Raw genomic sequence first — 15,238 nt, 5'->3', positions numbered from 1 at the left:
ACCATAAAAACTACTCAAGCAGAGAGGATATAACATATTTATAAATGAAAACCATCACAAAGATATATATATTTTTTTTTTACAAAACACACAAATATATATATATAAAAAAGTGACACTTCCATTTACAAATTACATTAGAAAGATAATTACATTTTAAGAAGGGTAGGAGGGATGTGGAGGCATGGAGAGCTCCATCAGACAGAGTGTATGAGGAGATTATTAATCAGCGGGTCCCTGCGGCGCGCTCCTTAATGAATATCATTCAATCATAACGTTGAATGCTAAATGAATGTTGATTTCTAGATGCCGACATCCCGAGTGTCAAACCTTTGTTAAACTGTTTCAACGTACTTCAGTTTATTTCATTATCTTGACGATGCATGGAAGGGAAATCAGTTTACTCACCTTCCTCTACTCGTTCTACTTTTAACTTGTGATCTAAATTGTTATGACGCAGTAAACTCCACCCGTCTGGCGTTCCAATCAAGGTAAAAACAAACGCTAGGAATTATCTAGGACAGCTATTTGACCTAGATTTGGTCAAAGTATCTGCAGTTCTGTAGCTTTGCTTCTGTACACACTTTACATACAGTAGAGTTTACCCCAGGGGTCACGTGGTTTATAAAGGACACTTGTTGTTGCAGGTCAAAGGTCAGTGGCCCAATCCCAATGTCCACAAACTCACAGACTTTGAAGCGCGTTTCCGCAAAGTCCGTGAGGGTTTAGGGCTGTCCCACTGTCAAATCTTTTAGTCCTTGAGGTCTCTCTGGCAGACATTTAGAGCCCTTTATGAAGACTTTCCGTAAGTCTCGTAAGATTCGATCATCTAACTCTGTATATAAAACTTTTTTTAGGATAGCATTCTTATAAGGTCCCAATATTATATGTCTGTATATGCAAATGTGTATATTTATACACATTTATGTATACCGTATATATTTGTTTTTATCACCTTGTTCTACCATTTTACCATTTTATTATCATTGATATGTTGTTTTAACAGTTACCCTATTTTTTACTTTATCTGCTTTTATTGTCTTGTGAAGCACTTTGTAACATCTGTTTTGAAAAGTGCTATATAAATATATTTATTATTATATTATTATTATTATTAAGTCCGCATTCCTGCAGACTTTGCCTGAGGGAATTGCCCACAATTCATAGCGTTGTGGCGTTAAAAACAGGGTTACCACGGTTACCAGGGGAAGCCCGGAGGCGTTAAAAGAAGTTAAACAAAGAGGACGGCACATGGGTGTTCAGCCTGGAGTATTACATTTGCATAATTTGATTAATTTATCAACCATTTCTTTTAATTTTTCTCAATGAAGTCTGACAAAAACAAATAAATATATTTTTTGACCTCTAGTCTTGTAAGGCAAGACCCTGGAAGACGTTTAAACATTCAGTAAAAAAAACTTAAAATAAAATCCCACAAATGGCATCGTCAAGGTAACGTGATATGTCGCCGCAAAGTGTTGTCCCATTCATATTTATACCATTTTAAGCCCTTGCAGCCTCACACTCAACCGTTTACCAGGTGACGTCAGTCAAGTCCCTGAGGGTTCAGGGCTTCAGGCCTTAGGGGGGACGTTGGGATTGAGCCATCGGCTGACGTGCTGGCCAAAGATACTGGCAACATATTGGACGTATATGAGAACAAACAACAAAATTCGATGTCATCCAAAGCATAAGAATAATGAGTTGGGGCATCATATTGAGGATTTATCAGTCTGTTCAGTGTCTCCGCAACTCGCACACATGATAACAAGTGCACCTCTTAAGCAAAGTTGAATTTCTTGTAACTTTAATGGTGTATTCATCAGACCTAAGATGGATTGAGAGAAATTGGACTTCTGCAGGTCTGTATCTGTGGATTTTTGATTGACAGTCAGCACTCTTGTTTCCCATCTAGACTTAAAGTATTGGCCAGGGAGTACAGCATCACATGGCTGCTCTTTGGAGAGGTCCATGCTGGCTGCTGACAGGAGGAACTCTCCGTTCGGTAAATCTGCGCTCGGGTTTTAAACAGGCCGAAGCGAGCGGTGAGGAGAAAGAAATCCCGCCTGAAGGTGCGGGTGAAGAAGGCGTACAGGAAGGGGTTGGAGCACGAGTTGATGGGGAAGAAGAGAACCAGCAGGAGTTTGGCGTCTGAGACGGTGATGAGAGGGAGCTTGAGGGCGGCGGAGACGGCGAAGAAGGAGATGGGAGCCATACAGAGAAAGTCGGTGAAGATGAGGATGGCCATGCGTTGGGCAACGCGGGTGTCGGCGTGGGCCGGTGCCGACGAGGGGTTGTGGACGGTCAGGTAGATGCTGAGGTAACAGCCGCACACACAGAAGAAGGCCAGGATGTTGAGCAGGAGGAGAGACACCACGTAGACCTGTGCCCCCGCAGACTCCACGTCCATGGGCAGGCAGATACTCACCTGCACCACAAACAAATACATAAACACACACGTATTCAAAATCTGCATTCTTTCTAACAGCCAGCAGGGGGCGACTCCTCTGGTTGCAAAAAGAAGTCTGGGTGTATGGAAGTCTATGAGAAAATGAGCCTACTTCTCTCTTAATTTATTACCTCAGTAAACATTGTAAACATGAGTTTATGGTCTCAATCTCTAGTTTCAAGTCTTCTTCAATACAGCATGATGTTCATTTAGTAAATTATGGTCCCATTTAGAGTCAAATAGACCATAAAGCAGGGGATGCTTTAGGGCGTGGCTATCTTGTGATTGACAGGTTGCTACCACATCATTGTCCGGTCTGGGTGTTGTCCGTCTTACAACTTTGTGTGTTTTCAGTTCATCAAAGTTAATTGTAACCACTTTGGTCGCCTTGTCTTATTCAGTTTTTCGTTGCTCCACCCTCTCGTGTCACTTCTGGTAGCAAACAACCAGACCAAAAGGCCGAACTCGAGGCTTCAAAAAGGCAGTCCACAAACCAATGGGTGACGTCAGAATGTATACGTCCACTCCTTATATACAGTCTATGATATGAACAAAGCAACTAAGCTACCAACTAAAGGTCAGCAAATGAATGTAATATACTGAAAACAAAAGAGCAAACCCAAAAAAGCCATGATACAAGTTGCTGTACAAGAACTTTCTTTAAAAACATAGATTTGATATTGGAAACGCATTATTAGACACCACAGAGAGCATACTGTGTGCAATGATGAGTCATATTTATGGAAATTAAGTCCATTAATTGTTTAGTTGATCGACACAATTCATCTGCAACTATTTTGAAAATGAATTCATTTGTAAAATTATTTTTTCAAGCAAACAATTGATGGTTCCAACTTCTCAAATGTGAGAATTTGCTGCTTGTCCTTGTGTTACATGGTAATAAATTGAATATCTTTGTGTTTTGGGCTGTTGGTTAGTCAAAACAAGACATTTAATGATGTCACCTTGGGGCTCTAGAAATTTGTTATGCCCATTTTTCACTTTCTTCTGGTGTTTTAGGGACCAAGCGATTAAACGATTGATTGAGAAAATAATTGTGCAGATTAATCGCTAATGAAAATAATATTACATTTGTTGTTTTGCATATTTTAAGTTTATTTTGATGCAAATAAAGCATGAGTTCATGCACCATTTTGCATCCCCAACTACATGGACATGAGCAAATACAGTGAATTGTTGACACAAGGCGGTCTACGCAGAGCGCTCACCTTGCTGTAGCTGCTGACCCCGACTGTGGGCAGCAAAGCGGCGATGGAGGAGAAGATCCAGCCTGCTGTCATGATAATACATGCGTGTCTCAGGCGAAGTTTACGGTCGAGCCGCAGAGCGTGTGTGATGGTGTGCCATCGCTCCAGTGTGATCGCTGTTAATGTGAACACTGACAGCTCACTGGCAAACACCTGAAACAAAACATTTCTGAGTGTTGTTGTTTATCTAGAGCTATCACATGGATGCAAAGGACTCCACGCACGAATACACACCGTGAAGAAGCCCGCAGCACTGCAGCCAAGGCCCGTCTGCCAGTCTATGGCGTAGTTGTAGTACAGGCCACGAGTGAGCATGTCCACAGTTGCTATGACTACCAGGTAGATGCCCATGCAGAGGTCAGAGAAGGCCAAGTGGCACATTAGGAAACGAGGAACAGTCAGTTTGGAGCGGCTGCCTGACAAGACAAAACAAAACTTTGGTACCCAAAAGGAACTTGGTAAACAAGTATCAACAGTAAAATGTTGATATTCTATTGAGTAGTTGAGCTGTGATGTGAAAACCTTATAATTCCAGTTTTGGGGAGAAGAAATGGAAGTAAATAAGAAATACGCTTATAAGGAAATAAGGATAGAAGGTAGGATGGAAGAAAGAACACAAGAAAGGAAAGCAGAGAGTAAAAAAAGAGGGAAGGAAAGAAACAAAATGATGAGAGAAAGTATGACAGGGTGAGGGAATGAAGGAAAGAAGGAAGTGAGTTAGTAACGATTGTCCCATTTCATACCTAACAAGACCAGAAGTACCGCTGCGTTCCCCAGCAGCGCGAGGATAGAGATGATCCAGATGAGGACCCGTAGGGGGACGGCGGACATGATGTCCTCACAGGGGTTAAAGTCATCTGGGGTTGGGCTGCAGGCGACGGAGGAGAAGTTGAAGCAATAGTCCTGTTGGAAGTTACGGTCAGTCGGAGCGTCTGGGTGGGAGCACAGCGGGTGCCACCTCGATCTAGCAAACAACAACAACATACAAAAAGTGCATGTAAATAATATGTATGAGGTGTTTTCATTTTTCCTTTTTTTCCATATTTTCTATGGAAGCCCTGGGAGGCAAGAGAGAAAAAAGACAATCTAAAGACAGTGTGTATTAAGTCACAGACTAATATTTTGCAAAGACTAGGGCTCTTGCAGGGTCACTGTTTACAAGACTACAACTACATTCCTTTGGAGATGATGTCACATCCTGCTCCTGGTGGAAATTGACAAGAAACTGTTGAGAAAGAAGTGGACAGAAATTGCTGCAGCCATCGAAATCCCTGGTGAGTGTGCAACAGCTGCCTTGTTAAGCACTGCCCGAAATGGGGCAACTTGCAAGTTAACATTAACTACTGGAATATTTGCTATTAACCTACGAGTTAACTGTATGTTTCAGCTGAAGATTGCTGGCTCCTTCAATCATACACTTGTGTATATATGAGAGAAAGAGAGAGTTTGTTAATGTGATACTCATTTCGGCCACAAGAGGCAGAAGTGCACCACTAACCCATGTTCTAAACAGGACTAAAAGCATTCAATGTTTTCTTCAAGGTGAGTTTTAACTTCTCCATGCACTCTAGACACAAGGTACATACAGTATATTGTGCCTATTGATCTTCTCATCTTACTCTCGGCAAGAAATGAGCATATTTCCCCAAATTTTGATGCATACTCGTTCCTGCTCATGAGTTGGAAGGGGCAGCAGTGTGAAGGATACGTCAGGTTGGCCTGGCTGAGTTTGGTGAAGAGCTGCGGAGGAGGAAGTTCTTTCAGAAGTAAGGTGGACTCTGCGAACAGCGTCTTGAGCCCACCGAGGATGTTGTCCGGCAGGGAGCTGAGGTTTGTCTGGGAAATGTCCCTGCATAAAACAAATACAAAACAAGTTGGTATCTAACAGAGGAGTAACGGTCATTATAGTTTTCAGAATCCATGCTTAACAGTATGGAGGACGGAAACTGCCAAAATCAAAAATAAATTAATAAATAAACAAATGACTTGATAAATAAATAAATGTGTCATTAAATGTAGCAAAAATATAAAAAATAAATGTAGCCATTAATTAATTGAAGAAATGTGACATACATTGATATTTGTTTTAATTTGCTTCTTCATTTATTTATCCTTAATTCCCTTAATTATTTACTCTTCTGTTTAATTTCCCCTTTTATTTATTTATGTATGTATTTGTAATCAATTTATTTATTTAGTTCTGCATTTATTTTTTATTTATTTCTATATTTTTTATTCATTTGTAAATGTATGTATTTACTTGTGTATTTATGCATTTATTTATTTCTGCACCATTTTCCCTTTGCATTTCAACCCTTATGTATTTCCCCAAACTTATTTATTTCAGTATTCTTTTCTTTACACATTTCTTTATGCATTTCTGTGTCATTATGCAAATGAGGGGGCTGCCACTCAATAAATAAATAAATAAATAAAAATAAATGCAAAATAAATACATTTAAAAAGTAATACAAATAAATACATAAATAAATAAAAGGGAAAATTATTATTAAAAAAATAGCTATTATTAATAATATTATTTTTGCTACATGTAATTACATATTTATTTATTTATTTATCGAATCATTTATTTATTTATTTATTATTTTGGCAGGTTCCGTCTTCCAAATTACAAATGTCTTGTTAATGTAATAGGCATTTCATAAATGCTGTCATTTATATTTCATTATTACATTAAAAAAACTTCCAGTTTTGCTTTGAATAAAACACTGAAACCCAGAGCCACTGTTTGATTGCCAAGTGATTGCTGGGAAGTGGAGTCAAAAGACAATACAGCAATGACGGCCCAAAAGAAAAACAAATAGTCTTTTTCTGATTGCTACTTCAACAGAAATGTGTGTCTCTTTGATTGGGGAATAAACAGGTGAACAAATCTCTCCCCACCACCACTTCACCTGCTCTCGGTTTATTTTTACCTTAAATCTGGCATGTTTCTAAGTGTTTCTAAGCCTCCCCATAAATGCCACATTGTTTCTTGTTCTAGTTTAATAAGTGATGATGATGATGAGGGTGAATCATGTAGGCATGAGTTGCTGTTGGATGTCATGCTTACAGTACCACCAACTCACTGGAACCCACAAAGGCGTTGGTATTGATGTGAGTAAGCTGTTCGTTTCCTCTTAGGAATCTAAGAGAGACAAATTAAATATGTGAGTGGACTTCTTTTTTTTTCTTCTTTTTGGTGAATCTTCTGTTTGTTATCGCGTCTCTGCCTGTGACTCACAATCTGTGCATCTTTGTGCCGTTGAAGGCGTCACTTGCCACCTCCTTGATGCCATTTTTGGGGAGCCGTCTGTCATTAGAAAGAGAAGCCAAATTACAGTCATGTGTGCTCCAACACAAACAATTCACAACAATAAACTTCTCTGAACTAACAAAGATAATTTTAGTGTGTGCAGCTCTTGTGTTCCCAGTGACTAAAGCTGTATGAGTACACAGAAAACACTAAATAAATTGTATTTATTATCATGTAACACTTCCTCAGAGTCCTTGGAAGCTTGTTGGATAGATTTGGCAGTATAATCAGATTTGTACTGAAGTAAAAGTAGTAATGCCACAATCTAAAAGTACTCTATTATAAGTAAGAGTTCTGTATTCAAAATGTTATTGAAAGGGATGGTTCAACATTTTTGGAAATACACTCTCGGCAAACTGCACTAACAGTAATGTCGCAACCGGTCGAGAGGGAGCTACTTTTAACTATTTTACATTCTGTCAGTAAGTTTAAAGTTACTTCAAGGAACTTTTTTTGTGTTGATTTTGGCGGTCCTTTCGGACAAAAGCGTTAGTGTTTCCGAGCACCAGAGTCCCTTCAGAAAACCAACAGCGTGGTGTCAGTGTTGGTGGAGCAGCGAGGCGAAGCTCTACTCCCGGCAGGAGGAGGAGCCGATGTTGCCGGGCGTGGAGCTCTCCACCTCCAGCGGGAGCTCCGACTGCATGTCGAAGACGGCAGCGAAGCAGGATCTGGGTTTGACCGTGGCGGTCTGGTCGCTCCCGGAGGCCTCGATGGAGTCTGAGTTAAAGGAGTTTCTGGTGAACCTGATTTTGCGTGGAATCAGACCCGGTGGCACCGATGCCAAGCATTAAGAGTAACTATATAGAAATAGCCAATCTTCTAGCTGATGGTCTCGCTTACTTATGTAGGTCATATAGAGGCATCAGTATTACATTGAGACGGTTTCATAACCAGTTCAAAGTTCCCCATGGTAACTTTAATCCACAAAATTGCATTATATTTTTATTAACTGAAGACATGATTTGTATGTAAAATATTAATTTGTAAAGTATCCAGTAACTGTCAGTGTAGTGGAGTCAAAAGTATAATATTTGCCTTTAAAACATGGAGCAGACATAGAGAATAAGAAAAACATAGAGTGGCGATATATAGCGTTAAGAGTGTTAAAACTGCAGAAAAAAAAGAGAAGACAAGTAGGAGAAGACAGGACTCAGTAAAGAGGTCAGAGAGCATTCCAGGGAACGTTTGCATTGCGCATGTAATGCCCACTCGGAGCTGTGTGAGGGTGATGTTTCTAAAAAAAGTGATGAATCTCTTACAGATAGCTGATAGCTTGAGTGCAGAGGCCTCTGAAGGCATTGGCGGGGACTATCTTTATGTGGCGGTTGTCTTGCAGGTAACTAAGAGGCACAAAGATCAAAAACACAGGATTAACAACACATACTGAGAAGAACGTGATTGGTAAGTAGAGAAAACAGCAGATATATGTGCACTAAGATATCGTGAATACATGCTACAACCCCCTTTAAATCCACTCCCTTTTTGAAGCTGATAGATGTCAGATGGGAGACAGTTTGAAGATGGATTTTTAAAGGCTGGAGACGAGGGACAGATGGTTTGTATTTCTGATATTCTGCTCTTGTGAGGACTACTCATGCGTAGGTTTTCACTGCAGTGTTACATGGTGTGATTTCTTCCGGGCATATTTTAATTCTGTGCACATACACTAGCATATATGATCAAATGCATGTGGGAATAATGGTGTGTGGGTGTTTGTGGTTCATTTGTGTATTGTGTTGAGACCTACAACATAAAGTTGCTGGCAGCTGAGTGGATCTTGGTGAAGTTCGGAAACCTTCTCAGTCCGGTGTCGGCGATTTTCCTGTGATGGGCAGATTAACCACCAAATGTTACGACATTCACACTGCAACCTCTGAACAACAGATACTCTTGTGCAGTGAGTCATCGTGATAAAATCAGACAATTCATTGTATTAACAGAGATTTTTTTTTAAAAATTAGCAAGTGAAGAGATTCCAAGACAATTCAGAGAGAGGCTCAGGTGGCAGAGAGATAAATCAGACATTTAAAGAGCTCCCTTGTTCCAAATAACTGTCCTTATTTTGGCAGCAACACAAAACAAGTTCAACATTCAGTATCTGTGAAACACTGATTATTCAGAATGAGGACAAAACAGGCTCTGAATTTGGAAAGAATTAACTTGATTATTTCAAAACAAGACTGAGCGTCTACAGCTAATAGGGGTGTAAGAAAATATTGCGATATTATGTGTTGCGATACTGTATCGATTTTTAATTAATCTCTTAAAAATCCGATGGCCCGCCGTCGGTTCCGGCTTCTACTCGATCTTTCGGAGGTTGTAGTGGGCTCAGTTTTATACTGGTATCATATTAAACTAGAAAACCTAAGGAATCCATTGGTTACCATGTCATGTTAGATTGTCGTGAAGGAGGATAAATAAGGCTCCGAATTTACGCTAAATTTTGGCGAGGAAAAACTGGCATGGCCCTTGACCTCTGACCTCAAGACATGTGAATGAAAATGGTTTCTATGGGTACCCACGAGTCTCCCCTTTACAGACATGCCCTCTTTATGATAATCACATGCAGTTTTGGGTAAAAGCCATGCAATTTTTTGCATGCAGTATAAATGTTTTATTTTTGCCTATTCTAAAAATGTATTTCTGGCGTGTTCTTTATTCTATGACAGTTACCTAAGGTGCCCTGGTTTAAAAGTTAAATAGTTTAATAATGGTTATTTTTACACCATAAACAGTTCTGTTTATCTGACCCAGTTCTTACAAATTGGGACAAACGTAACAGTAATAGCGAATGATTTTGGCTACGTACTGTCCTTCATAATTTTGAGACTGTTTCAAAAGATAGAAACAATCAAATGTATTATTTTTTTTGTAGCAGATATATTTTACATGGCTGGAATGACGGATGACTCATTTTATGGGAAAAACTTATTTTCATGAGATGAAGTGTGACACTTGATTTCTCTTCCAGGGGATCCGAGCTAATTAAAAAATGATGTCTGGTCGTGTGGGGGGCCCGTCAGAAGTAGGCCTGTCACCCATGACCCATTTTGGACTCAAAAACACAAACTGAAGAAGAAAGTATTCCTCCCCGCTGCACTCCCGCTGAGTACTTACAGATATTGCAGTTTCACCATGTTCTTGAATGCATCATGATGAATGTGTCTCAGGTGTTGTGACTTTATTATGGTTCTGAGAGGAACACATAGAGTCATGTACTCATTAGTATGAATGACAGGTCTTACTGTATGATTACAGGGTTTCACCACTGCAATTATCCTGCCAGTTATACTTACATCTTAGTGAGTTCAGGGAGATCAGAGAAAGCAGAATCCCCTATGCCCTTCAACGCAGCATTCTCAGAGATGAAGCTAAGGGAAACACAGATGTGCAAAGAAGAATATAACATATATATCAGCTGTTAGGTCTTCATTCACACTCATATTTTAAATTTATTTTGTCTCCACCACCCTGCCAGGCTTACTCCTCAGCTGTTTGGGTGATCAGCTTTCTCAGAGTTTGCAGCTGTTCTTGTTCCATAACAAAGACTAAACACACAATGGATAAAATACGTCACGAGCGGTGGCGTTTAGAAAAAAACGTATACTCACATCTCAGTGAGCCGAGGGAGGCTGGCGAAGGCCAACGCGCTGATATTCTCCAGCATGTCGTTCCTCAATATGAAGCTACGGTTGGGGGAAGTGGGGAAAAGAGGGAGAGGGTGAATTAAAGGATATAAAGGACACTTACAAAAAAACAATGCTAAGGTAGAAGAAGGCAAAAAACACCAAATATAGAGACAGGAAGCCTCTGTTTTTGAGCTTTCTTGTTTTCCATTACTTTATATGTGATTTAATCTCATGTAGAGTTACCGTGAATGTGTACTGTACTGCATATCAAATTCAGCTAAACACAAAACTGTATTGCCATTAAATTTAAACTAATTTGGAGGAATAAAACCTAATCTAGGTACAGAGAAATTTGACGGTGAGGCCTGACTACGTCTCCTCTGTTTTGGATGATCCATATCTTGAGTGTTTTGACCTCCTCCGTTCATTATGTTCCACATCAAAGAACAAACATGGACGACAGACACTCACAGTTTCCTGAGATGCTGCAGGCTGGCGAAGGCGCCCTGGGAAATCACTGTGATCTGCGTCCCCTCAACTTCCCTGTTGATGTAGAAACAACAACTCACATCATATTTCAGCGATACACTGATCACAGTGAAGAGAAAAAAACTCGTTAGTGGACATTTTTTGTTGTGCGCCGCTGACGTGGGTGGGATCACATGACCAGTAGTTACGCACTCGTGTTGGGGATTTTCTTTTCATGCAAGAAGCAAACTGTTATGTGTACAGAATGTCTATACAAAGATCCCAAGCTTATTGTGCATCTGGTGGTTGTAGATCACATCTGAAATGGCCCTCCATTGCTGCATACTTGTAAATATCCCCACTGTTCCTGAGCCTTGACCTTCAAGCAGAACAGAACAGATGAGAACACACACATCGCCGCCTGGGAGTTCGCAGACCGTCTCTTGGGAATGGACGCTATACTTCTGCCACAAAGTAGGCTACGTCCTTGTCTGTGTGTGTGTCGGCTGTATTTATAAGTAACATTATGTGCATCTGTACTTTGTTCTTGTGTATAAATGCATGATTGCGCTTCAGGCGATCCTAATCTTTATGCTAACCGCCACCGCCACCGCCACCGCGCCATCCTCTCCTCCTACTGGCCTTGAGATTTCTTCAAAATGTTTCAACGGCCAAAACAACAGGTCAGTGTTTACTCCGTGCCTCATCCCGCTCTGTGTCACTGTGTCAAAAACACCTAAACCACTTACAGGACCTTCAATCAACACCTTTGGAGGCTAAAGCCACACTGCATAACTTTTGAAAATAAGAAATACAATCCCTCTTCGAAAGTTCGACATTTTGGGAAACAAGATTTTTGCCTCACTTGGACTAATATGACCAGTAGAGTAGGGTTAGCTAATGTTAGCTATTGATTATGTCTACTTGTGCTACACAGTCCTATCACCAGTTTCACGCTATTCTGCTGATTGACAGTTGGTAGCGGCGACGTGCAAATAGCAATGTGCTCCCAAATGCAGTGAAGAAGGGGGAGGGTGCAAGACAGTAAACATGGATGTAAACAATGCACAATTTTAAATATGAAAGAAAATCAGCTTTGCAAATGTTTTACTGGGAAGAAAATGCATTCCGCACATTTGTTCAGGCTTCAAGGATACACACAATGTGTTTTTGTGACATTGAATGTAACTTTTATTTGTTTACAAGAAAACTCTACAGGGCATCTTTAACCTGTGACCACTTTAGAAAGCTGTGGTTACGCTGGGAGTCGCTGAATACGAGCAGACACGCTTTGCATACATTCCCTTATGCAAATGAATGTTTAAAAAAAATGGAAATTCAGTGCAAAATTCAGCCAAGAGGAGATGAGCGAGGATTAGAGAGGAAAATCTAAATGATTATGCACGCTCACGGGATGTGATATTGAATTGTACACATGGCGTGCACCCTGAATATGGTGTAAGACGGTGTAAGATGGTGAATGAGAAATACTATTTTGGGATGTATTCTCTGTAATATTGACAAATGCCACTAGCTGTACTTGAGTACATCGATTTTACACATGAAAGTCATCATAAGCAGTACTACTCAACTGTATATTCTGAGCTTCCTAATGTCTGAAAAAACAAACAGAAACAAAACAGACTACAAGTTTATAACAGAAAGCCTGCATTAAAAAATGGAGTATGAAAGACGTGGCATTCACAAGGCATGGAGGGTCCAGCAAAAGATGCTGTTGAGTTGCATTATGGGAAATGTAGGATCCAGTGTTTTGGGAGTTTACTAGAGACTAAAAGTGTGGATATCTCTGCTGGTTCAATTTTGAAATATGTCTCTTGCAAATCCTACAACTTACAACAATTAATACAAAAAAAGAAACCCCACAAATATACATGTTCACGAAAACCATCTGAAGAAAGGAATGAGTCAAAAGAAGAAGAAGAATTAGACATAAGGCTACATAAAAGCTTATCCTGTGGATTTATTGTGAGACCACAATAATGGTCTCACAATAAAGTTGTTTTCTGTAGAGTTGCCAATAAGAAGAGGACTGTATTAAGAGCAAAGCAGTGTCGGTGTTAAATTAGCATTTTCAGGAATTCCCAAACTATTTCTCTGAGACGTGAAACAACTGTGCTGCGAGCAAGTAACTGTGTACTCACACGCATTGGGTGTTGCTGGGGATGTTGGAGGGAATCTCTGTGATCCCGAAGCCCAGCGGGTAGCAGGGCAGGGTTCGATTGGCCGAGCCGGTCTCATCTCCAGGTTTAATGTCCATCTCAGGGCCAGGCGCCGACGCTGCTGCCGTCTTTATCATCACAATCATTAACATGATCAGAATCATCACCATCATCATTGCAGTCTGCCCAGATTGTTGTAGTTTTAGGTTTTTCACTTTTTAAATTTCGGTGTTTCTTCCCACTCGGATTTCGTCTCGGTCTCTCTGTCTCCCACGTGGTGTTTTTACATGTACAGGCCTTCAAACCAGAGCCCAAACTCCACATTTGATATGAATGTTTTTGCCCAGATTGTCCGTCTATCCACTCTGGGTTGACCGCCAGGTCGAAGAGAGAAGAAGCGTGAGGTGCTTTGGTGCTTCCTGAATAACGGGGGCGTGTGAAAAGCTTTATGGGTGTATGAGGATGTAGGAGGTCTCTGCTGGGTTGTGTGTGTGTGTTTGTGTGTGTAAAAAAGCATCGCAGTAGTGCACAGATCTTGAGGATGTTGTGGTGAAGACAATTTTTATCAGCTTTTATAAATAGGCCTTTTCACAGCATTCACAGTCATTGCAGGGTCAACACAGGTGTGATTAATTACATTAATTATGGCCCTGATCTAGGTGGGTTAGGACCCTGGTATTGTGCATGCTGGCTCACTGGACTGGGCTGTGACACACTAAATATAACGATACCATAATTAATTTGATCAATTACACCTGTGTTTACCCTGCTCTGTCAAAATGACTGCTGTGAGAAGGGCCTATTACATCGTCTAGTTCAGAGGTCTGCAACCTGCGGCAAAAAGGCTTAATATTATGAGAATAAAGTCAGAGTTATTTATTTTATTTTTTTTCATAGTTTTTTTTTTTTTTCTCGTAAAGTTATGACTTTATTCTCGTAATATTACGACTTTTTTTTCCGTTAAGTTATGACTTTATTCTCATAATATTACGACTTTTTTTCTCGTTAAGTTCCGACTTTATTCTCGTAATATTACGACTTTTTTTTCTAGTTAAATTATGACTTTATTCTCGTAAAATTATGACTTTTTTTCTCGTAATGTTACGACTTTTTTCTTGTAATATTATGACTTTATTCTGGAAATCTCTGATTTTTTTTCCCCTTAGTGTGGACCTAATACGCCGTAGTACATTTGCACTTTGGCCCTCACTGCATTAGACTTATATACTATATACTTAGACTATAAACTGTGTTACCTTCATCACAAATGTTTTGCAGCTCCAGACAGATTTTTATATATATTTCTTTGCCTAAAATGTCTCTTTTGACAGTAAAGGTTGCTGACCCCTGGTCTAGTCTGTCCAAAAATCTGTTTCCACTTCTTATTCATTACACTTCAAATCTCTCATTCAAATCAAATCACACAAGCACTGGATGCAATGCTGATGCAATTTGTACAAGACTTTTTTGTAAGTATAAATTCTTATTCAAAACATGTTTTAAAAATCATACACAGTAACAATCTCTCACAACAAGACTCACACACATTTGTCACCTCAAGAGTTGAATCATCTTATGAAGAAAAATCTGAAAAATTGAATAGTGAATAGGCTAAAGTTTAAAATCTAAAATAGTAAACACAAGTGAAATCACTCACATCACTGCTGGGCAAGAGCATTTTTGTTAAACTTAGTTTGTATTATTTTACTCAGCAAAAAAAATTTTTTTAAACATGAGCTAGAGAAAGATAAATAGAAGGGCAAAATAAAAAAATAATAAAAATAAATGTATCTATTTAATCAACTGAATGGTGGTAAAGGAAAACCAATTGTTTTTTTTACCTGGAGGTTAAAGAAAAAATAATAAATCCTTATTTCTTTTCACAATCCATTTAAATCATTTAACCAACAATAGTATTTATTGATGTA

General features: G+C 39.6%; 1 protein-coding gene across 1 annotated transcript; it reads right to left on the bottom strand.

Moving 5' to 3' along the window:
* Positions 1–23: 23 nt before the first annotated feature.
* Positions 24–13,749, bottom strand: fshr (follicle stimulating hormone receptor). The gene is made up of 14 exons (XM_037753981.1): positions 13,293–13,749; positions 11,134–11,205; positions 10,645–10,719; positions 10,330–10,404; positions 10,151–10,225; positions 8,781–8,855; positions 8,293–8,373; positions 6,962–7,030; positions 6,791–6,865; positions 5,381–5,566; positions 4,461–4,681; positions 3,952–4,133; positions 3,679–3,870; positions 24–2,428 (listed from the first exon to the last, which is right to left on the bottom strand). The coding sequence occupies exons 1-14, from the start codon at positions 13,484–13,486 to the stop codon at positions 1,892–1,894; spliced, it is 2,109 nt and encodes a 702-aa protein (XP_037609909.1). The 5' UTR covers positions 13,487–13,749; the 3' UTR covers positions 24–1,891.
* Between the last annotated feature and the right edge of the window lie 1,489 nt (positions 13,750–15,238).

The sequence above is a fragment of the Sebastes umbrosus genome, chromosome 20, assembly GCF_015220745.1.
Source record: "Sebastes umbrosus isolate fSebUmb1 chromosome 20, fSebUmb1.pri, whole genome shotgun sequence".
NCBI lineage: Eukaryota > Metazoa > Chordata > Actinopteri > Perciformes > Sebastidae > Sebastes > Sebastes umbrosus.
This window is presented reverse-complemented; position numbering and strand designations above follow the sequence as displayed.